The sequence below is a fragment of the Panicum virgatum genome, chromosome 5N (assembly GCF_016808335.1).
Source record: "Panicum virgatum strain AP13 chromosome 5N, P.virgatum_v5, whole genome shotgun sequence".
NCBI classification, from domain to species: domain Eukaryota; kingdom Viridiplantae; phylum Streptophyta; class Magnoliopsida; order Poales; family Poaceae; genus Panicum; species Panicum virgatum.
Genome location: NC_053149.1, coordinates 68671940 through 68693557, shown reverse-complemented (window position 1 = coordinate 68693557; position 21618 = coordinate 68671940). Strand labels below are relative to the sequence as shown.

The following is a 21618-nucleotide window of genomic DNA, read 5'->3' as shown; positions in this document are numbered from 1 at the left end:
TCTGCATGCCCAATGCAAGGTACCTATGCCTCTTGTGTTTAATCAAGTGCGCAACTGCAGATTAGCTTGGAAAACTGTTATTGAAAAATTGCAAGCTGAAAAAAAAAGATATGCTCCCCAGCAGGCTTACAAGTTACAATGATGATTCCCGAGCGGCAGAGCACCTTGGATTGGAACAAACGTTCCTTTCATCCCATCTTTTCAGCAACCTTCTTCCTACATTCTAAACTAATAAAACCAGAGACTCAGATTCACATCTGATGCATGATCAGGTTTGCTTAGCGACTAATGCAGGATCCGACAAACCTAAGAAGGTTCCAACAGAATTCACACCATCTCACCAACCCAAGGTGAAACTCAGTAGAATGATCAAGCTAAGCAGAGAAAACTTTGCTATTGAAGTCAACAGATCCATAGCACAAGCAACCACTGAGATGAACGGTATATCTACCAGCACGAACAACAGCAATATACTGCAACTTTCAGCATCAAAGAAGATACATATATCCTATTTGTCAGGTAAGTCTTCACTCGCTATAAATAATATTTGTTCCCACTATTTTGTAGTTTCAGGGGAAAATATACTTATCCTGTCAAAGAATGAACCAAAAAAAGGTGTGATATTGTCAGTTCCCATCACACAATAGTTGTGGGCTCGGTCCTTGGATCCTAAGATGAGCACTGGTTCACAAGGAATGATCACGCACCAAAAATAACCAGGTTGGTAATATGTACTCAAAGATTATTATCCCCACCAGTCTGGAATTTTTAGTCTTCTATTCCTGTGAATAGCAAGGTTAACTGCGGGGATTTTGTGTCTCACCTGCCGCCATATCATATTCACAGCATCACCTGTCCTGGGGGGATACTGAAACTCATAGTGGTGAGATACATTTTTTAGCTTCAACCACATCTCAACCCACTTCTTTTTGGAGATCTGCCTGAGCTGGTTGAGCAAGTAATCAGGTCTTAGAGCTTCTTCAACTGAGAAGAAAAGGGAGAATTCGCTGTAATCAATCTCATCTTCAAAAGGGAGCTCAATGCGACTGCTCACAATCACAGGAACACAGTGACTGACAATGGCATCAAACAGGCGGCACGAGGAAGGAGTGTCCCCAGCAGGGTGAAGACAAAACTTCGATGACTGCATACCTTCTGTAGACTGTCAGGATCAAACAGATTCTGTAAATTTTATGTATCCATATCAAGATGTCTTATCAAAAAAAAAGTTAATATGACCCAGACGAAGTAAAATTATAAATAAAAGGCTAACCTATAGTCAGAAAACACTAATAAGGTGAGGGGCATATTCATTTGAGATTATACCACTAAGTAGAGAATAGAAATGAAAAATGTGCCTTACTATTTTAATGCCACCGCCTGTGGCAAGGCTATTCTCAAAGCGCACACCATCCTTTCCTTTTAATATCTTTGCAAGTTTTGCCCGGATCTTCCCTTCCTGGGGAAAAAATGAATGCCATAAATGTCAAATTTCTGAAACTTAACCTTAATGTTGCTTTATATCTAGAAAAATTCCACTATGGGGAAATCAGTGAACCAAAATAACAAATAGAGGAGGGCCAGAGCCCAGAGGGAGTTATTACTGTCATAAATCAGTTCCATACATCTTTCCTGACAGTACGGCCTCGAAAGAAAAGTAGTGTATGACGAGCCTCAAATGGATCAGGTGGATCATCATCAATAAAGGAACCCACAACATGCACATATGGTGCCACAACATCTTTCCTCAACAAAGCCAGTTCCTTTGTGTATCTCCCAAAGTCTGCAACTATAAGAATAGATGCATTCACCATTTCTCGCAGGAATCTGAAAGCATTAGGGTGATGCATGGGAATCACGTGGTCCCGGCCTGCAGATCGTTGCCAATATTTAGACTTCCATAGAATGTCCATAAGTTCAACCTACACGAGAATGATAGCAAGACGAATTAAAACTGTTTGATTACATGAAATTGCATTTTCTAATGTTACAATGAACTGGGACCGAAAGTCTTTGTGGTTGTTAAAATAAACTAGGACACAATCATATACTTCACAAGGCAAGACACCACCACAGATTAGCTCAATTATAATTCTAACATATCAGAAGAGTTGATTTTTTTTTTCTTTCGCACATGTGCATTGCGCCATGCAACAGTTCGAAACTTGCCAAAGATCTTGAAAGGAGCCATCAGACCATCAAACAGTAGAAGAACTGCACCCAGCTACATGCCCACATCACAGTAGAAGTTTAATTGCAGTGACTACCATAAACCTGATTGCGAGCTATAATTTTCATAAAAAACCATCATAGCTTGATTGCTAACTGTAAGTCTGCAGAGGTTGGTATTAGTTGTGTACTTGTGCTTGTGCACATCAAGTCAGCCGCAGATTCCCTGTTCACAAGGAGCAACATCTGCTGGCCTTATAACGTATATAGGAAGCACCATACTGTCTCCAGTCAAGAAGACAAGAATCTCTCCTGACAGATTTAACCATTCACAATACTATCAACCTTAGCAGGTAATAGGTAAATGCAGCATTTCATATCTCAATTGGTTACAGTTTTGCAGAAACATCCTTACAGTGATCAAGGTGTAAGCAACCAGAAATCCTAAACTTCTCTCTTGTTCTATGAAGAAATGAAACTTCTCTCTCGTTCTATGAAATTCTCTCCTTCTCTCTCGTCGTCATGTCAACAAAATTGATGATATGACATAAAATTTAATGTCATACCCAACGTAAATTAGCACTTTAAAAGGTCTACTACTAATCACATTGTTAGTCAGATTTGTTATGAAGAAATTAGAATTAGTGATCAATTTCTGTAATAGTTAATAAGATTAGTCAGTAGGCGGTTACCTTTTCATGAAAGAGCCATCACAAAAGGGCCAACTCACGAAGGAGGCATACCGAAAAGACATGTCCCTTCAACCTCCCTTGTTTTTTATATAAACAGTAATCTCTATCAATCAAAAAAATCCAACCATTCCATTCACTTTCACTTCTAACACGTTATCATGCACTTTGCTCTCCACTCTCCACTGGGAGAAAAGCTCGCGGAGTCGCCTAAACGCACGCTCTAATCTTCTGCGCACAACAAGAAACAAGAACAACACAATCACCGTGGAGAAGAACTCGCCGAATTGCTGCATGAACAAAGGCCGATAGGCCACGCTATTTCGGCCTATGCTGGTCGTCGTCGACGAGGCCGCCATGGTCGGCGCTCCCGTGGTGGTCGCGAACGCCGTTTCCCCACTGGACGCATGGGCTCGCCGGTGACATGCTAGGCCAAGAAGAAGACCGCAATGAATAACGGCCACTCGCCGGCGATGACAACGGGCGCCATCAACTTCTTCATCCATGAACTCTGCAGTCGCCATCCCGAACAGAGGCCCGACCTCAACTGCAGGAATAAGAATCGAAGGATAATCGCCCAAAGCAAAAGAGCATAAGAAAATGAAAGAAGAATTGAAAACTACAACTATCGGCCAGCCATCATCTCAACCTGTTTCTTCAAAATTTCTTCTTTCTTTACTGTTATTTATCACAAATCGAGTACATGCAACAACATTGAGAATCAAGTATTTGGTTTCTCAGCCTTGATAGAGAAGAGGAAAAGAACAGATGCGTTTTGCCTCATCGACATCCATGAAAATGGAAGAAGCAAACCATTTTCTCCGCCCAGGCAAAGAACCTGTCAACGCCGAAGATGCACGGTGATCTTCCACGGCGCCTGCTCCTCCCCGACCAGGGGCACCCTCCGAGCCATGAACGACCGGCGGGCCGGCCAAGCCCGGCGCACGGGGGAGGGGAAGAGCAAGGAGAGGAGGCGACGCTACAGCGCTGAGCACGGCGCACACCGGAGGTCGCAGCGCAGAGGCCATCAGGCGGTGCGCGGCGGCGCTCTACACCGGCGGTGGCGCACCACGGCCAGCGACGGCGCGACCAAGGGGCGGCTGCGCGCCTTGACGGGATCGGCGGCGGCGGCGGTTACAGGGGTGGAGGAGGCGGCCCCCCTCTCTCCCTTTTAAACGGGCCGGCAACTGCCAGGCCGGTTTTTGGGTCGACTTGGGCCAGATCGGCCCACAGGCCGCCACGCCGGGCCACTAGCAGGCTGCCTGTTGGCAGGCCGTCTCTCTCTGCAAAATTGCGATAAGGCTCTTAGAACTTTATCTTTTCACGTTTTAGATTATTTAGTTCTATATTTGAGACCTTAAATTGATACGTTTTAGCCCCTAAACTAATACAACACTGCAATATATTGCATTTATAATTAAAAATATAAATGATTGTTTTAGACTTTGTGTTTAAACAAAAAATGATGCAAATTATTTATCTAGAGTAAATATATAGTTTTTGAGACCTATGAGTCTTTAAAAATTGCATTATAATACATTATATTGCGGAGATTTTTACTATTTAATATTTACATATATTTTTCTGTGTCTATGATTTTCTGTTTTAGTCGTGGACTCTAACAGAATTGTATAGTAGAATCTTTACTCCTATACATTATTTGCTTTTGAGACCAGAAAGTTGTATATGTAAATATAAATAGTTTTGATTTTGTTGGTTGGCAATTATTTTAATTGCAATAAAATCGGATCCTTTTAATTAAGTGATGCTTAATTAATGACAGTTGTATTTAGGCTCATATTGGCCTAGTCTAGAAAGGACAAAATGGCAACCAAACAATTTTCGCTAGTAACGCTAACATAAAAAGTGGAATTTTGCTTTAATCCCTACATAATTTGCGCAAAATTATGCCGCTATGCAACTATAGCACTATGTGCTTAGTACATTTTCTGTTTTAGTCTCTAACTTAAACAATACCAATACGGTAAAGTACTTTGTTAACCTTGTTAATTTGGTAATTTTTCCGTAAATTGCATTTTAACAACGGTTGTTTCTCTTAATTAAGAATTTCTTAATTAATGATGGATTATGCAAAATTGTTATATCCATATCCTATATACATCTGGGATCCCAACACAAGTAATGGAGTTCTAGGCATTGGCTGCGCTTAATTCATATTGAATTATTCAGCCCAGAGACCGTGCCTATGACAGCGATTATTCGCCCATTGCTAAGAGGTCTACATCATATTTATTTGAACTTGATGATTACCTATATTGTGTTCTTCCAGATAAGTGTTTTGGTAATATACGAATGGTACATTTTTATGGTGACTACCATCATTCATTATTAAAGGTTACACCCTAATAGAGTCTTAGGCATTGGCTGCGGTATATTCATGTGAATATATCAGCCTAGAGACCATGCCTATAGCAGCAATTTATTTGCCTACTACTGAGAGATCTACTCTATGTTTTTGGACATAGAGATTATCTACTATGTGTGTGTCATATTAATAATGATTGTCTATGAGGTCTACACAACTTATGACTACCTCTAATTGTTGTGAGGTTTAAAGTTCGTCGACTACCTCCAACTATCCAAAACAAAAAGAAGATATGGATCCCCTAAATTTTGCATTGGAAATTACAACATCAAAGTGATTTTTAATTTACCTTAAGTGTAAATTAATTAAATCATTGGTCTGTCACATGTTTTGGATATTGACTTCAGAGGAGTCTATTGAACTCGCTCTTGATGGCATCAATATCCCACATAAATAATGGACATTAATATTGCTTTTATCCCATAAACTAATAAAAGAATTTAATGACCCTTGATTGGGGTTGTTTATTATAGATAACAGAAAATGTGCCTTGCTATTGTTAAGGCACTACATCCATAAAGATTATCGATAAGAATATTTTATGGAAGGAACAATTTATCTATATTAAACATCAATAAGGGATAAAATAGGAGTTAGGACATAAGATTTGAAAGTTTTTCAATCTGAAATTTTAAGCCCTCTAGGAATTTGATTGTTTTTGCCAGATCTTCTAAGATCGCATAACAAAGACTCCCATTTCTATCATAAGAGAACATAAATTCATGGACAACAAGATCATCGAACATAATTCGAATGACTTGTTTTGAGATTTGAGAATAATCTCAAGGTCCATTGATATTATTTAGTCCATCAAAATATATTGTAACATTTGTTATCAATGCATAACTACTGTGAGTATCATATTGATGAATTTGATACTTGACAATACTTATGGATTTTTCTATATATTAGACAAAAATTCCATTGAATTCTTGCCATATATAGATTGTACGGGAATCACTCCAATTTGAAATAATATGTCTCTAGTGGATAATTTGTACCACAAACTTTATAATTATGGAAGCAAAATATTCCTGGTTCTTATGACAAGAAGAGGGAATAATTTTGGCTATCGCTAATGCGATGCAATGATAGTTTGGTCGACTCTTCTCCACTATCATTCTTCCTAAGGATATGAGTAAACAATTGATGACATTTAATTATGTCCTAATTCAACTCATATTTTACTAAAGTATAGAGATATCAACATGTGTTTTTAGGAAAACACAAAAAGACAACTTTGGATATGGCATATAAGTAATGAGATGGATCTCATTTTTGTTGTATTATGCATACAACCATCCCGTACACCATGTTGCGTATCCAAATTTTTCACACGGTTGATCTATTCAATTTGAAATGATCAACCTGGGCATCCAAAGAGATGCGTGAGAAATTAATGGCAATTCATTTGGTCCTGACTTTCCCAAAGTGTGGATACGATAAATAACATGGGGAAACAGATTTTAAGACTCTCTTATCTTAAAATCAGGTTGACTTTATTAAATTTCTTAATCATATTCAAAAGAATATGTATGGGTTCGTACAAAGATTGTATGGACAGTTCAGGTGTTTCATGGTTGTATAGATACATCTATGAGATGATCTAGAGTGTGTAAAATTTACACACTCAATCATGCATTTGGTAGATAATGGTTCTAGTTATGAGCATTATCTTGAACATTACTAAACCTTTATACCTTCAATGACGATTGCTTGGTATCACAAGAGTTTAGTTACATATCCAAAAGCATAAATTGGAATCTATAAGTATAACATTAAAGTCATAACAGGATCATCATTATTGGATTGCTATCATCAACTTCGTATTGAAGTCAGGTAGATTTACACACTCCTGACTTATGATTAATTGCATATCTCCCATATACATATAGTACATGGAAATACATGAAGATTTCCTATTTGTGTAAGATTGAGTTACGTTGTATACGTACCACTCTCACCACCACAGCATACATTGATGGGTTCACACAGAAAATTGGGGATCATCTGAGATTTCAAATCTTCGTCGATTGTTCAGTATCTCGATCTCTTAGAGAGGATCTATTTACAACCTATATGCTGAGTTTTAGTATAAATGAGCTTTTCCAGGCATTAGGGGGAGATTTGAAGTACCATATATAATGCCCGGAAAACATTTGAATGCATAAAGCATTTCAAGCTCAGGATCACGTACTAAATTAACTGAACTTTGAGTTCAAAGATTTTCATAGTATTGCAAATAAACTGTCACATGCATTTACTAATCATTAATCTAATGCAAGTATGTGCCAGAAAGAGTAGTGGTACTAAGTAAAACCACTCAACTCCCAATTGTAAATAAGAGGGGGAGCAGTATTGCCATAAAGCAGGATTATTCATGCTAGCAATAGAAGACTTTTCTTCTAAATTAGTAAATACAACTCAACCTTTGGTTGAAATATACCTAGGGGACATTTATAATCCACAACCCAGCTTAGAGGTGCACCAAAATACTGATGCTGGGATATCGGAAAGCTCTGACTCTCGTTTAAGGAAGTCACGATGAGTCATTCAGGGTCCATTTTTGAGTTTTGATAACCGGAGAATTATATCATATAAAGGCTACATGAGTCGACTCATACTTCTCTGAATAAATTATATACATTATTCAAAGTTATCCAGTTAATAAGACCATGGCAGAGTGCTTTGTCACTCTTACTGGAACTTGACGAGTAAAGTTATACATACAGAGATAGTCTTGCTCACCAAAAGAGAGGTGTTTGGTAGTAAAGCCAACACCTAGACGTACCTTTACTGTGGGTACAAAAGTGTTTTCATCCTAGAATGGATTGAGAACAATGAGGTGGTGAGATTAAAGCAAGACTAGTAGCACAAGGGGTTTACGCAAAGCTCAGAGCATTGATTTTCAAATGCAAGTTATTCTCTATAGTAAATTATAAAATTTCCGATACTAACTTTTGACTGGCAGTACAAAAGCATCTATATTTGCAGTTGACAGATGTAGTGATTACATACGATCACTTGATTTGGTATATTGTGAAACTTTCGGGAAGGAGTTCACATATCCAATACTTATATATATAATCACAACATATACCGTATATTACTTAAGTCGATATATGGCTTAAAACAGTTAAGTCAATTTTGGTACAATCGACTTTGTATGTATTCTTTATATTGAAGGGATACATGATTGATTACACGTGGTGTTCATTTCAGAATCCTTAATTGGAATTTCTAGTATGATATGATTGTCAATAAACTTGACATCATTGGTAATGAACACTTGTGAAGAACATGTTATAATCTATAGACGGAGTTTAGAGATGGGAGATACGGTCTTCTCCCAGGTTTTTGTAGTAAAGCTATCTATATCCATATCATATTGAATCATTTAATATGAAAGGGAATTCTATGGTGGTTCTACCTCATGATAGAAAAGATATGAGGGGAGATTGTTTTTATGCTATAGTGATTGAATTAAGATAATGGGACATGTGATCCATTATCTCTGTGCTATTTATGCGTTAATATATATATTGCAAAAATTTCCGGCCGGATATTGTCTTTGCAATAATTTGCTATCTAATAGTTGCGCTATTCTACCTAAGGCTAGTAGATTCAAGTTAAGAATATCTTTGATATCTTAAAATATCACATACGGATTTGGCCGATTACGTGGATATCATGATTCTGGTTATCTATAAGATCCCCAAAATCCCAGATCATTGAAATAAGCTTTACATGAATATGGAAATACCATTATATAATAGTATTTAAGTAGACATTTAATGGTCAATTCCATTAATTATTCTGACATTGTACTATACAAGACTGCGCATGAATGTGCATAGCTTGGTAGAATGAAGTTATGTGGTATTGATTCTATTGAATCAAATGTCATTATCTATAAAGGTAATGCAGCTTGTGTTGTTTAGATGGAGACAAGTTATACTTAATGCAATACTTTCTGTTCCATAGGTCATATGGACATATGAACATTTGCAAACTAAGTATTGTGATAATCTCGTTGAGAGTTTCACATAGTCTACCATATTTCATATTTTATATGCGTTGAATACATTGGTATGAAAGGTTTGCAAGTTTCAGGGGGAGAGTCTCTCGCCTCTCTGATTAATAACTTGTTGAAAACATCATATTGCACTCATTTCTTTGTATGAGTTTTCTCTTCGGGTTTCTCATATAAAGTTTTTAATGAGGCAATATCAACACAAGACTATGTCATATCATCCATTTTTTCCGAAGGGGTTTTTGGTGGATGATATTGGGACATATGATACATTGTACTCTTTTCTTTATGTGAGTTTTTCCTTTTGAGGTTTCTCATATAAAGTTTTTGATGAGGCAATGACAACATAAAGTTATATGCTATGTCATCTTGTTTTCCCCACCGGAGTTTTTGAAAGATGATATTTGAAGCATATTGACCATAGGGTCAAGGTGTTATTAGACTAAGACTTTGGATTTATCTCAGGGGTCTACTAACATTGGGTTTTCAAGGAGTTATTCGATTGATTACAAGACCACAAGAAGGACAAATTGATCAAGGGGGAGTGTTATGAAGAAATTAGAATTAGTGATCAATTTCTGTAATAGTTAATAAGATTAGTCAGTAGGCGGTTACCTTTCATGAAAGGGCCATCACGAAAGGGCCAATCCACGAAAGGGCCAACTCACGAAGGGGCCATACCGAAGGGGCATGTCCCTTCGACCTCCCTTGGTCTTGTATATAAACAGTGATATCTATCAATCAAGAAAATCCAACCATTCCATTCACTTTCACTTCTAACAAGATTAATCATCAGAAGCAAACTTTAAGCACATTTCCCTCCCTATTAAGAGAGAAAATCCCTTTAAAATACCGGATAAGGTATATGCTTTCCTTCTTGTTTCATAACAACAGTTTTTCCCAAATAAATGATGGGAAATTCCTCAGTACTCTAGTGCAGACGAGTACTGCATGCTTGGACTTCGGAGCAATGGTACTACCACCGTACATAAATGACACTGACGCGTGAATCAAAGAGATCAATTGCAGGAGGCCTGGCAAAACTAGGAATTCCGTTAATTGATCGCATGTGATTCTCCGGCAGGACTACGATTGTTCGAGTATGGCAGTGCTGCTCTAATAAATCTAACAGGCTGCTACCAGCTGGGTCGTGTGCTTTATAATACGAAAAAAAAGAACTGAAAAGGAAGCCAGTAACTGTGCATTATTAGGGGAAGGGAACATTAGCTCCAGATCTGGTGCTCCTCGCTATGATTAGAATCCAGAAGACCAGATGTGAGGACACACGCAGTCTTCAGGACAAGTACTTTGCTTGCAAGACGGGATAGATTGATGCTCGCAGGCGCAGCAAGCAAGACACAGTGACACACAGGGCCTACGTTACCGAGTGTTAAAACGATTCCTAAACACATGTAGTAATGCATTGCGTTGTACCACTAATTGCTCGTACCTCTGGAAAATTGAAGTCGCCAGCCTTGCTTGTCCCCGTATACTCATCATGCACGATGCACATGGCGAGGAAAATTCTACAATTTGATATTTGAACGCGAGATTCGCGCGCGCGCCGTGGCGAGCTCAGTTTTCAATTCACATCCAACTCAAGACGAGCTTGGCATTATCGAGCCGTTTAGTTTGGAGTTTGGACCGGACGCGTGCGTGATTGTGGCAAATAAAAGAAATCAAATCAGCGCCTAATAAACCTGAGAGCGACGCTAGCTTAGCTTGTCATAGCTATTTCTCCCGGCACTGTAGTTAGCCTGCATTGGGTGATGAAAGAAACTAGCTAATAATAATAACGGCGTGTCGTCGTCGTTATTTTCGTGCCGATGTCTCTTTCGCTGAAGATGATCGTGCTTCCATTTGCATTGATTGATTGGTGTGTTGCAGTCGTACAGAGTGTTAAAACGATTTGTAAACACATGTCTGCATTGCGTTGTACCACTAACTCTGTCCATCATGTTCCCTCAGGACAGTGTACAAATCGCCAAGCATGTAAAGGGCGGTGCAGATTACCTCCATCAGAGGCTCGATAGCAATCGCAAGTACAGCTCCACAGTTCAGCTTTAACGAAAAAGGAATAGTTAACGAGCTTTCATTGTTTGCGGTTTCTATAAGCTCATACTTTACGGTGATAGAGAACGGAATAGTGATGTCAATGTGTAACTAATTCTAAACAGATTGACCAGGAGTAATTCTAGTATGCTATGAATCAAGTTCCCTCACTTTTTTGGTTGAAGTCGAGCCAAACAATGGCCACCCCCCCCCCCCCCCCCATTCCATTTGAATTGCCCCGGGTATCTTCTTCTGTGGTTGCTAGCCATGTATATCTCACCTATGCAATGTCGGGTACGACTCTGCCATGATAAGAACAAGAAGTGAACTCCATCCAGTAAATGACCGTGCACCCTTTCCCTTTCCCTTGTTCTTCTGGTCAAAGTTTTCCCAGAAGAAACCAGTTTCATGGTAATTCTTCACGATATTCCTGTAAATGTTGAGCCGGGAAGTAGCATTAGCAGTATATTAGACAAGCTGCAGTTCTGCACTAATAGGCTTTAATGGAGGGAAAAAACTAACACACCGGATAAGATTTGATCTTAGCTTGTCATATAATTCTCCTGCCCTGCCCTTGTATGAGCCATCCTCTACAGTAAAGCACAATGTTATATCAGCGTGCCAACATAGAGATTTGCAGTGGGGATAAAGTGGCCAATTCAAGAGCTTACCATGTGAATAATGATGTAGTGCTGAAAGAATCATGTAGTTCATGTTTATCCAAATGGCACCTCTCCAATATGGGGGATCATGCTCCGTATTACGCTTCATGTATATTGAACTGGACCATGTATCAACAGATAATTCAGGCCTCAGTAGTTGGATGAGCAAATAATGATGTTACAATAACCATCTCATCAGAAGCTACATTTGTGTGTGTGTGTATTGGGGGGGGGGGGGGGGGTAATCTACTCATACAGCCATACTTCAAAACTTACAGAGTAAAGAACAAAATCACGACCATTTATACCTTGTTCTAGAAAGTGACCGAAGGCCATAATCTGTCCACAATATAGAGGTATTGGATATTAGATCGAGCTGTTTCTCAAGAACCCATGATTCCTGAGCACAGTTAAATGGCCATTATTACTTAGGATGAACATCAGAAAAATCATTGAAGTGACAAACAAACAGACAGAAGTAAAGAGTATACAGGTGGAATAGCTCCCATCATGAATGGGAAGAGGCTGACATAACCAACATGGGGTACTAATTGCAGCTGAGGGGGTTGTAATGTTTCTCGCAAGAGCTCTCGTCTCATAGTATCCCTGTCTTGGACATCATACCATCTCAATCGGACCTACAAAAATGACCTCCCATCACAATCAAAGTTGAGAATAATGTGTGGCAAACAAAGTGTCAAAGCTAAGAGGAAGCAAAACGCCTAACCTTTTCAGTATGGTTACCATAGTCGAAATAAGCACCAATTTTGTCATCCAAGTGCCACTGTAAAAATGCCAACCATCGATCAATTTTGGAAGTAAACATGATACTGTATCATAGAAGGCACAAAACAGGGTTCAGAACATGACCATTATAATAAAACCCATATGATTTGGGGCAGAATTTTGATAAATGTATAACTCTGTTAAATATTACATAAAGGCAAAATTATTGAGAGTTCCGCACTCAAGAGGAGGGATTTTAGGTTTTATGGAGCCAAGATAGGCCTAAACACTCAGAGGTCTCCAAAATAATAATTCCAGTGATACAAAATTTAAGGAATTGACAGCACAATACCTTGTTAAGTGTTCCAAAATCTGAAAGTTGATTTGACATCTTATAGTAATCCTGCAAAAATTCAACAAAGTTTTCCAAAAAAAGAGCCAAAGTCAATGGTTGAGACAAGTCAACTTGAAATTAGCAATTCATGTTCCCACATCCATACTGAATTACTTTCTCAAGAGCGCTATCCATTTTAAGAAACTCCGCAATTGAACGAATGCAGTTTGTAGCTAGAAGCATCCAGCAACGAAGGTCAACATGGCGTTCATCATCGTTAGGGTGAGATGCACGAGGATAATCATCCAATCCAGATGTCAAAGTCTGCAAAGTACTTGGGAAAATTAGGTGAGTGCAGAGTGAAGGAACTCTAATCAGTACAGGAGCAAGCAACAATGAATTATGCAAAAAAAAAAACCTTTGGGTTCAACTCCTTTGTTGTCATGTTGTCTCTTCCATGCCAATAGAAGGTGCCTTCGTATTTACCTATGGACAATTTAGGATAAATTAGCCAAAGAGGGAAGCGGTGACATGACAAGTAGACAAATATACGGAACAATCATATATCCATGGTCATTTGGCCTTCACAAGGGCATAGCTTTTACTACAATTTTGTAGGACAAATATCTCATATCTTACAGCCTACACGGATACAAGAAAGCTCTAGACTCTAGTGCACAAAGTGAAGCCACATGGTGTTTATCTCTTAGAGGATCAACAAAACACACAAACCATTCCCTACCAAAGTGCATGCTTCCTAGTGAGCAAGCAGGCCAGGTCCCTTAGTTGGACCAGAAAGTACACAAGTATTCCAACTTCCAAGCTTTAAACACTCAAAACAGTTGTCACATTTCTTTCTCATTGGACCAGTGGATTTGTGATATAAGAGCTACTGAACTAGTTGAGCATCACACTTGCAAAAATATAGTTGAGAACCAAATATATATTTTTGTTCACAAACTTGAGGCCAGAAAATATAGAGAAACCAGAAATCACTTCTGTAAATGTGATATTTATCTCAAGGGAGAAAGGTAGTCTAGCTGATCGACCGATATGACTCTGTCAGATATGTCAATAATTTATTTCTGATCAAGCTTAGGTTTGGTCATACACTCCAAATAATTTATTTCTGATATGACTCTGTCAGATTGTCAATATTTATCTTACCAGAAACTTATGCCGACCACAATAAGTGAACTGAAGCCAGCAGTAACAGGGTAAAATTTCTCAATCCAACCGAAAAAATTAATAGTACCCAATTAAGGATTTGAAGGCCAAATCATATCACTTGTGATTTTTTCTGTCATACAACCACTGTGCCTAACAATAGTCAATTGAGCTAGTGGTTCTCGTTAGGCTTTCAACTATCATGTCAAAAGACCATATTACAGCTTGTTGGTTTGGCATGTTTGGATTTCTCAGAAAATAATCATGGAAATAGCATCAAACTCCAACCCACACACTAGTCAGTGAGTACAGAAAATTAAAGTGGAACAAGTAAAGCTTACCTGATTGTGTACTGTTGAACCACTGGAACCAAGAATTCAGCCGTATATAAGCCCTTTCAAGGAAAGCGGAAATCTTTTCAGCTTCATCATCTGAAAACTGTTGTGCATGTATTCCACTTGCCAAATCTGTCCAAAGAAAAAGGGCATACGGCAAATTAATTGAATATTCAAAAGCAAGATTTGACTATAGACCACCATCCATTTAACAGACCTGTGGTGCCTTCCAGTCAACAAAATTTCTTACCATTTGGTGTTTATAATTTGATAAACATGCAACAAAACTGTACAGACCAAAAGAATTTGCAAGATTTGTCATAATAGAGAACTTCAGTTAATAAATATAGATTCATTTAATGTGTTATTCTTCAACATTTTTCAAATAAAGGCATGAAAAGAATGCACATTACACTAAATGTGGAGAAAAACAAAGAACTAGAGATATCAGCACTGATAAATAAAACATCATCAATGTAAAGAGCAAGAAAGAAAGTAATGCCTTACCACGTATCGCAAGAAATAAAGTTGGAGGGTTTCCACTGGAAGGGTACTGCAGAACAAATTCCTCAGGAACTTTACTGCATGATTGCAGAAGTTGGATGATATAAGACATGTGACACTAGATTTATCACTGGTTTTGACCATAGTCCATAGTTCATAGCGGAAACTACCTTAAAGCCTCAGCTCCTAAGATTTGCTCCCTAGGAATCCATCCATCTGAATTAAGCAGATCTAACCAATGTCCAATGATATCCATTGATATATGCACATCCCAACGCCTGTACATCACCACCGAGGATGTGTGTTAGAGCAGAAAGTGATAAAACCAGCACAGACCAATAAACTTACTGAACTGCATTATCGCAAACCCTTAACTGAACACTGGGATGATGGAATATTACCAAATGACTAATTGATGGAAGCCCTCATCCCACAGAAATCCCCTTGGAAAGAATGAGCGGCTGGGTACAGCAGTATATAACGCAGCTGGCCAATATGGAATATATTTATCCCCGTTTTTTTGCTGGGAGAGAAAAAAATAAGCATTAATGGTTGTCTGTGGTAATCATCTTAAGATTCAGATGCAAAATACTACAAACAACATGAAACTAACACACTGCCAACAACAGAAATAAAAGTAACCTGAGATAGCCAAATGGAATTGATGTCAGCTGAAGCCCTAAAACTTACTGTAAAACCTTTTGGAAGCGCAATTTTGGACTGCCCATAGAAGTAGCCAACACCACCAAGAAGATTTGACAAGGCAGCTCTACCAACAGATAATTCTTTGGAATCAATCTGAATCAAAGTAAAAACCACATCAGCGTAGGTCCAGCACAAAACTTTAGTCAAGCTTCACCGATTATCTACAATATTTGTCAAGGGTGTTGGGCCCGAGCGTGGCTGGCCCTCGACTACGGAGCTCGTAATCTCGACCGATAATGGCGTCAGGGTTTTCCCCGGAGCGCCCAATGGTGAAGGGGGTGAGATTGAGAGGAAGAGGGAGATTAGGGAATGGTTTATACTTGCTTAAACTGATAATCCCGGATCACATCAAATAAATAGTGTCCTCTAACCAACTTGGAAAGCAATCGCTAGAATTAAGGGCCTGATGGCTGGCGGCTAACAGACTTGCTGCATGCTCAGCAATACACGCACACCTACGGCGCAGCGGCAGTGTCTTGCGCGGCCCTAGGCACGTCCCTGTGACGGGGCCGGCGCATATAGTGTCACGCCCACATGACAATATTGCTTATCTCACAGAAAAAAGCAATTAAATTTTAAAATGCTTTTCAACTGTACAATGAAGCGCGCTGACACTTTTAATTGAATGACACTACTGCACTACCGATATACACACAAACGAATACAAGAGTCATCCCTTGGGGAAGACATTTGAATTAAGAAACCACATATATTGTAATTGTTAGATAAGTCTCGCATATGTGTGTCTATGTATCTATCTATATTACTAGATAGGGCTAGGTATAGCACCCCCCCCCCCGGGTGATCTCGACCGTCGATGGGATCACACGGAGGATTTTCTGGCCTCCAGTGGCCACCTAGGTAGGACTGGGTTGAAGAGGTGACTTGGCTAAGTCTCCTCCCCTATATATGCAACCCAGTGCCCCTTGGACCAACGGGTCGAGAGAAATAGATTTCATTTGGGCCAACAGTAATTTGTAGGAAATAGTAACATACAATGAGAAGAGAACAACTGCAGATACTGAAAAAACAAAACAATGTGGAATGGAAAACAGGATGTTCATCCAACAGAGTGTACCTTATTATTGACATTGAATATTTGATCATATCTCTCTTCAAATTCCTTTTGTTTTGATTCAAGACGAGCGCTCAGCATGGGACCTGACATCATCAGTGACTAAGACAATGAATATACTTGTGCCTCCAACATTGTCCATTTCAGATTCACTGAAAGCATAAGACGTACGTAAAAACAGATCTGACAAACTACGCAAGAGTGTAGAACAAGTCGAAACTCAAGAGCCCAAGTAGATTTGTTTTGATAAAGAAGTTTCTTTGCACCTCATGACAAACACACACGAAAGTATCAGTATGCAGTATGCAATATGCAGCAGATCACCTGTTAGCTTGCTAATCCGTTCTTCAACCGTTGGATTTTTCGAGGCAGACCCTGACAAGAATACTATATCTATTTGAGCAGGAGTCTTTATGGAAATCTGCAAAAATAAAAGTAAAGTACAAATCATACTTTCATAGCTCACAAGAAACGACATGAGGCCTAAACCAATACAAACATGGATCAGAAGTCCAAACAACCTTAGTTGTATCCTCCTTGGTGCTAAATCCATTCTTTTTTTGTGGAGATATAATGCGCCCATACATATTTATATACATAACAGTGCGCATAGCTAATGTGCTAATATTATTTTTCTACCACACTGCATTTTGTGGATGCTTTATGATGTGCTAATGATCAAAGTTACGACATGCAACACCTGCTTCCAGATATTAGTGAGGAAACAAATACATGCAGCACATCATTTAATCTTTTAGAAAAAGTTAATAAGAGGATGTTGATAATTCTTTCTATCAAAAAGGCTTCACACATACATGAGCATAGACATTATAATGACTGAACAAATTTCCTTGTCCTCTTCAAGTTACCTGATAGATCATTATATTTGAAGAATCTTCAGTCGTGTCTGGCAAGTTAAGGTTCCCAGTTTGCATTGCCTAGAGAGAAGTCCACATAAGTAGCAACATGGAAACGTAACTTCATAAAACATAAAATGTACAGAATTTTTCCATAAATAATAAGGTAGATGGTGAAGAGTTTAAATACATTAGTTGCAACGGCCTGTTGTACTAGGTCACTCAGATTATGCATACTCATTGATTTGAATCCAGCTCTGTGAATTTCCAGATTGTCCTGTGAGAAAAACAGAGTTACATATACATCCATATAAAAGTTAGCCAAATGGAGTTGTGTCAGCACATCCCAACAGCACGCAACACTGAAGAGTTAACAAGGTCAGAAGATATCAAGACATGGATACCTCAGATCTCAAGTACAATTCCCAATCACCAATCTCATCGTGCGATCCAGATGCCAAAAGAACAGGGCCCCTTGATGAAGATACATGTGACCCCATAGTGATTGACTTTCCACTTTCGTCAGCAACGTAGAAAAATAGATGTGTGCTGCTTCCTTGAGAATCACTTAAACTTGACCTAGACAAATTTTAACATGGAATTAATTCTTTTGGTTTGATTATTTTGCAGGGTTGCAAATTATTAATGACAGGGTAATCCTACTGAATTGGGATCAGGCAACAAAAAACGACACAGAATCATCATTCTTTCCATCCAGTGTTTAATATGTTTAGAAATTGAGAAGCACTTACATCTTTTTAGTAAAAATTGAAATGCTCATTTTTACAGATAATGAATGTACGCTTACCTCTCACTGTTAGCATTCAATCGAACTGCCCAGTCTCCACCATAACCACTGCCCTCTCCTTTCTCTTTAAGAAAACTAGTAGTCAAGAATAGACCATGATCAACCAGCACCTGATGTCCATAATCCCTACCATTGTGAACTGTCCACCCATATGTGCTCAGCTCATCAGAATCTTGGCAAACATGACGAAGAAAATATTGCCCATTTTTCAAGCCAATCCACATCAATCCAGCAATTAAAGACAGAGGAGATCTGGAATACAAGTAATAGTAGCATAAAATTCTCAAAATGCTTGATTCAACAGAACTTTTATTGCATAGAAATTATACTTTCAACTAATAGTAAATAACACTACGCACATACAGTACTGGAATCAATTAGGGGGGAGGGGAAGGGTACGAAAACATCATCAAAGCTAAAGATACAAAACCCGTGAATTTCAAATGTATTCATAGACAACATGTTATAAAGGAGAATACAGAGGTGTTGCAGCAGTTAAGCACCTTGAACGAATTCCAAGATACACATTTGGTCTGTAAGTGCCCCAATACAAGCTTTCCTTGTGGTCACCTTGGAACTGCAACCAGTTAAACATGAACCACCATAAAGCTAACCTGTTTACAACCAAAACTTAATGATGCGAAGAAATGAGAGCCTTTCAAATTTGCATTATTCAGAACAACTGATAGATGGAGAGTGAATTAACACACCTAGATGAGAAATTCAAATGCATATCAGCAGACGAATTAGAAAATATAGTGTATATTTTATCAAAAGAAGTGCTTGGTAACCAAGAAAGTCTAGCTAGCCATCCTCAAATTTGGTTAGGCTTGTTGATCAGTGGCAACATTTACTAATGTGTTTCAGATAACTCCATCATCAATCTAATATAAACCAGTGATGCGCCACTAGTAGTTCATGCTTCCCAGAAAACAAACTTGGTTAGGATTGTTGATCCATAGCAACATTTACTAATGCGTTTCAGATAACTCCATCATCAATAAAATATAAACCAGTGATGCACAACTACTAGTTCATGCTTCCTAGTAAACAAATTTGATTAGGCTTGTTGATCAATGGCGGCATTTACTAACGCATTTCAAACAGTGATGCACACTAGTTCATGGTAACAATACCACTTCATGCTAAATCAGTAATCACCATTATTTTACGGTTGATACTTGATACCAATTCAAAATCAACTAGAGGTTCCCGTGGCGTGCTTCCCCGCTAGCATAGCTCTTGTGCCATTTCAACCTTCAGGTTCTACACACTGCAACTTAATATATAACGCTCGAAAAAACAAAATGGAAAACCAATGGGCATCACCTGAGGCAGATCCATCATCCTGGGCGCTGGCAGCGGCGTGACGGAGCGCATGACCCTTCGTAGCGTCGCCGCGCCCTCCCCTTCCACCTCCTCCCACCACCCGCCCGTATACGCCACGAAGGCAACCAACATGAGGGCGAAGGAAGCAATCCCTAAGAACGCGAGGGTTCGGCGCCTCACGTCCATGATACGCAGGGGGCCATGGTCGCCACGGCCACGGCGCCGCGCCGCTGCGGCCGCGGCTCGGCGAGCGTCCGGCTCCGGCTCCGAGGCGTCGGAGGGCCTACCGCGGCTCCTAGCGGCGGCGGACGGACGCCGGGTGCTGCCTCCGCCGCCGCCGGTCATCGGGAAACTCTCGCCGGCGATCTCTCCGTTCTGCTGGGGACCGTGACTCCGTCGAGTCGTTCACTAGGAGACTGGAGTCTGCAGGGGAACCTTTGATTTAGGGCAAAATTTGCCGTAGGACACCGGTAAAATGGTGCTTTTGCCACAGCCCACTAAAAAACATGGTGTTTTTCACACTGCTGAAAACATGGTTGAATAACCACTCCTTGATTTGCTATAACCATTCTTTGATCACCTAGATTAATATCTGAATGTGATTTGTTTGGATGTTGATCGCTGCTAGAATGCTTAGGGTCTTAAACACGGTACAACTTGTTTTATAAAAAGAAAATGTGTGAGTGTGTGTGGGAAGGAAATATGCGGAATTTTCAAAAGATGAGTTTAGACGGGATGGATGGCACTTCTGTGTGATTTGCCGATTGGTGTGCTCGTACCTGTGTGGTAGAGCAAGGTGGGGAGATATCCGTCTTGTCACAATTAAGGACCGAGTTGGTGTGTCGTCTTGCCTAACTCCACTATCGTGCAAACCACTCGACCGTTGTATGAGCAACGACTTAGCATAAACCCCACTAGCTAGTCTGATAGCCATCAGGAGAGCTGAGAGCAACGGGTGATCAAGGATAAGGGATAAACTCTGTGTGACTTATGCCCTGGTTAAACCTTAGTGATAGGTCAATGGCCCTTTGGTGGAGCTCGTGTTGGCTAGTCAGATCTAGCTAAGGTGGGTAATGGCTTTGTTGGGATCTGCACTGACACTAAGTTGATCGTGCTGTGGTATCCCGCTTGTGTGTAAAGTTGCACACCTCTGCAAAGTTAAAATCTATTCGAATAGCCGTGCCCACAATACTGGGCGAGTTACGGTTTGGTCACACAACTAGTATTTCTCCTGGGAATGGATGGGTTGGCGTGAGTTGTTTTGGAAAAATATCTGGCAGTTGTGTCGTGTGCTACGGCGGATGAGAAGTCCGGCAGCAACTTGAAACTGGGATCCTGTGTCGATCAATCCTATGTGTTATCCAGTGCAAGATAATTGCGTTTGAAAATCCATTTTCTTTCAAATAAACCCCTGCACAAAAGATAGTTTTTCGCAAATTAAACCCTAGCCTTATCCTTGATTTATCATGTGCATTATATTCTATTTATACCCCCTCCGTGGGTGTGGTTGGGCTTGCTGAGTACGTTTGTACTCACCCCATTCTTAATTTTTACAGAGGAAGATCCAGACTTCGTTCCTGAAGACGTTGAGTAGAGGTTCCGTCCTACACCCAACCTTGTCTGTGGATAGGGTCACCCGCAGGGAGCTCCGTATGGCGCAAGACTCTGATGACCTCTATGTAGTTAATGCCGTGGTGTGGGTTTTAGTTGTTATCCTCGCGATAGTGGCGCTTTACTGCCTATTACCGCGTAGAGTTGTATGGTGATATACCATCTGATGTAATAAA

The 21618-nt window shown here is 39.7% G+C and overlaps 2 protein-coding genes across 4 annotated transcripts; both read right to left on the bottom strand.

The window, feature by feature from the left end:
- Positions 1 to 366: 366 nt before the first annotated feature.
- Positions 367 to 4008, bottom strand: LOC120672894 (probable arabinosyltransferase ARAD1). 3 transcript variants are annotated; one of them, XM_039953505.1, is made up of 6 exons: positions 3697 to 4008; positions 3125 to 3405; positions 1626 to 1922; positions 1364 to 1459; positions 1079 to 1162; positions 925 to 984 (listed from the first exon to the last, which is right to left on the bottom strand). In XM_039953505.1, the coding sequence occupies exons 1-6, from the start codon at positions 3884 to 3886 to the stop codon at positions 970 to 972; spliced, it is 963 nt and encodes a 320-aa protein (XP_039809439.1). In that variant the 5' UTR covers positions 3887 to 4008; the 3' UTR covers positions 925 to 969. The 3 variants fall into 3 exon arrangements, with proteins under 3 accessions (XP_039809437.1, XP_039809438.1, XP_039809439.1); XM_039953503.1 differs by having other exon boundaries at positions 367 to 1162; XM_039953504.1 differs by having other exon boundaries at positions 367 to 1162; positions 3672 to 3911.
- A 7312-nt stretch (positions 4009 to 11320) lies between these two features.
- Positions 11321 to 20315, bottom strand: LOC120672892 (alpha-glucosidase 2-like). Its single transcript, XM_039953500.1, has 22 exons — positions 19832 to 20315; positions 19006 to 19079; positions 18503 to 18754; positions 18099 to 18273; positions 17885 to 17971; positions 17707 to 17775; positions 17162 to 17258; positions 16841 to 16923; positions 15748 to 15855; positions 15459 to 15580; positions 15228 to 15335; positions 15061 to 15134; positions 14560 to 14685; positions 13470 to 13537; positions 13226 to 13375; positions 13070 to 13120; positions 12719 to 12775; positions 12483 to 12629; positions 12300 to 12391; positions 12001 to 12110; positions 11856 to 11919; positions 11321 to 11759 (listed from the first exon to the last, which is right to left on the bottom strand). Exons 1-22 carry the CDS (start codon positions 20174 to 20176, stop codon positions 11606 to 11608), a joined length of 2613 nt encoding a protein of 870 aa, XP_039809434.1. The 5' UTR covers positions 20177 to 20315; the 3' UTR covers positions 11321 to 11605.
- Positions 20316 to 21618: the final 1303 nt, after the last annotated feature.

Excerpts from the sequence above, each read along its gene's own strand:
- LOC120672894 (XM_039953503.1), bottom strand. The coding sequence starts at position 3,886 with ATGGCCTCTGCGCTGCGACCTCCGGTGTGCGCCGTGCTCAGCGCTGTA. Across the intron at positions 3,406-3,696 it reads TGCATCTTCGGCGTTGACAG|TTGAGGTCGGGCCTCTGTTC; the intron begins GTTCTTTGCCTG and ends TTATTCCTGCAG. Across the intron at positions 1,460-1,625 it reads GCCGTACTGTCAGGAAAGAT|GAAGGGAAGATCCGGGCAAA; the intron begins GTATGGAACTGA and ends TTTTTTCCCCAG.
- LOC120672892 (XM_039953500.1), bottom strand. The coding sequence starts at position 20,176 with ATGACCGGCGGCGGCGGAGGCAGCACCCGGCGTCCGTCCGCCGCCGCT. Across the intron at positions 17,776-17,884 it reads AACAGGCCGTTGCAACTAAT|GCAATGCAAACTGGGAACCT; the intron begins GTATTTAAACTC and ends ACTTCTCTCTAG. Across the intron at positions 12,392-12,482 it reads TGATGGGAGCTATTCCACCT|GAATCATGGGTTCTTGAGAA; the intron begins GTATACTCTTTA and ends AACTGTGCTCAG.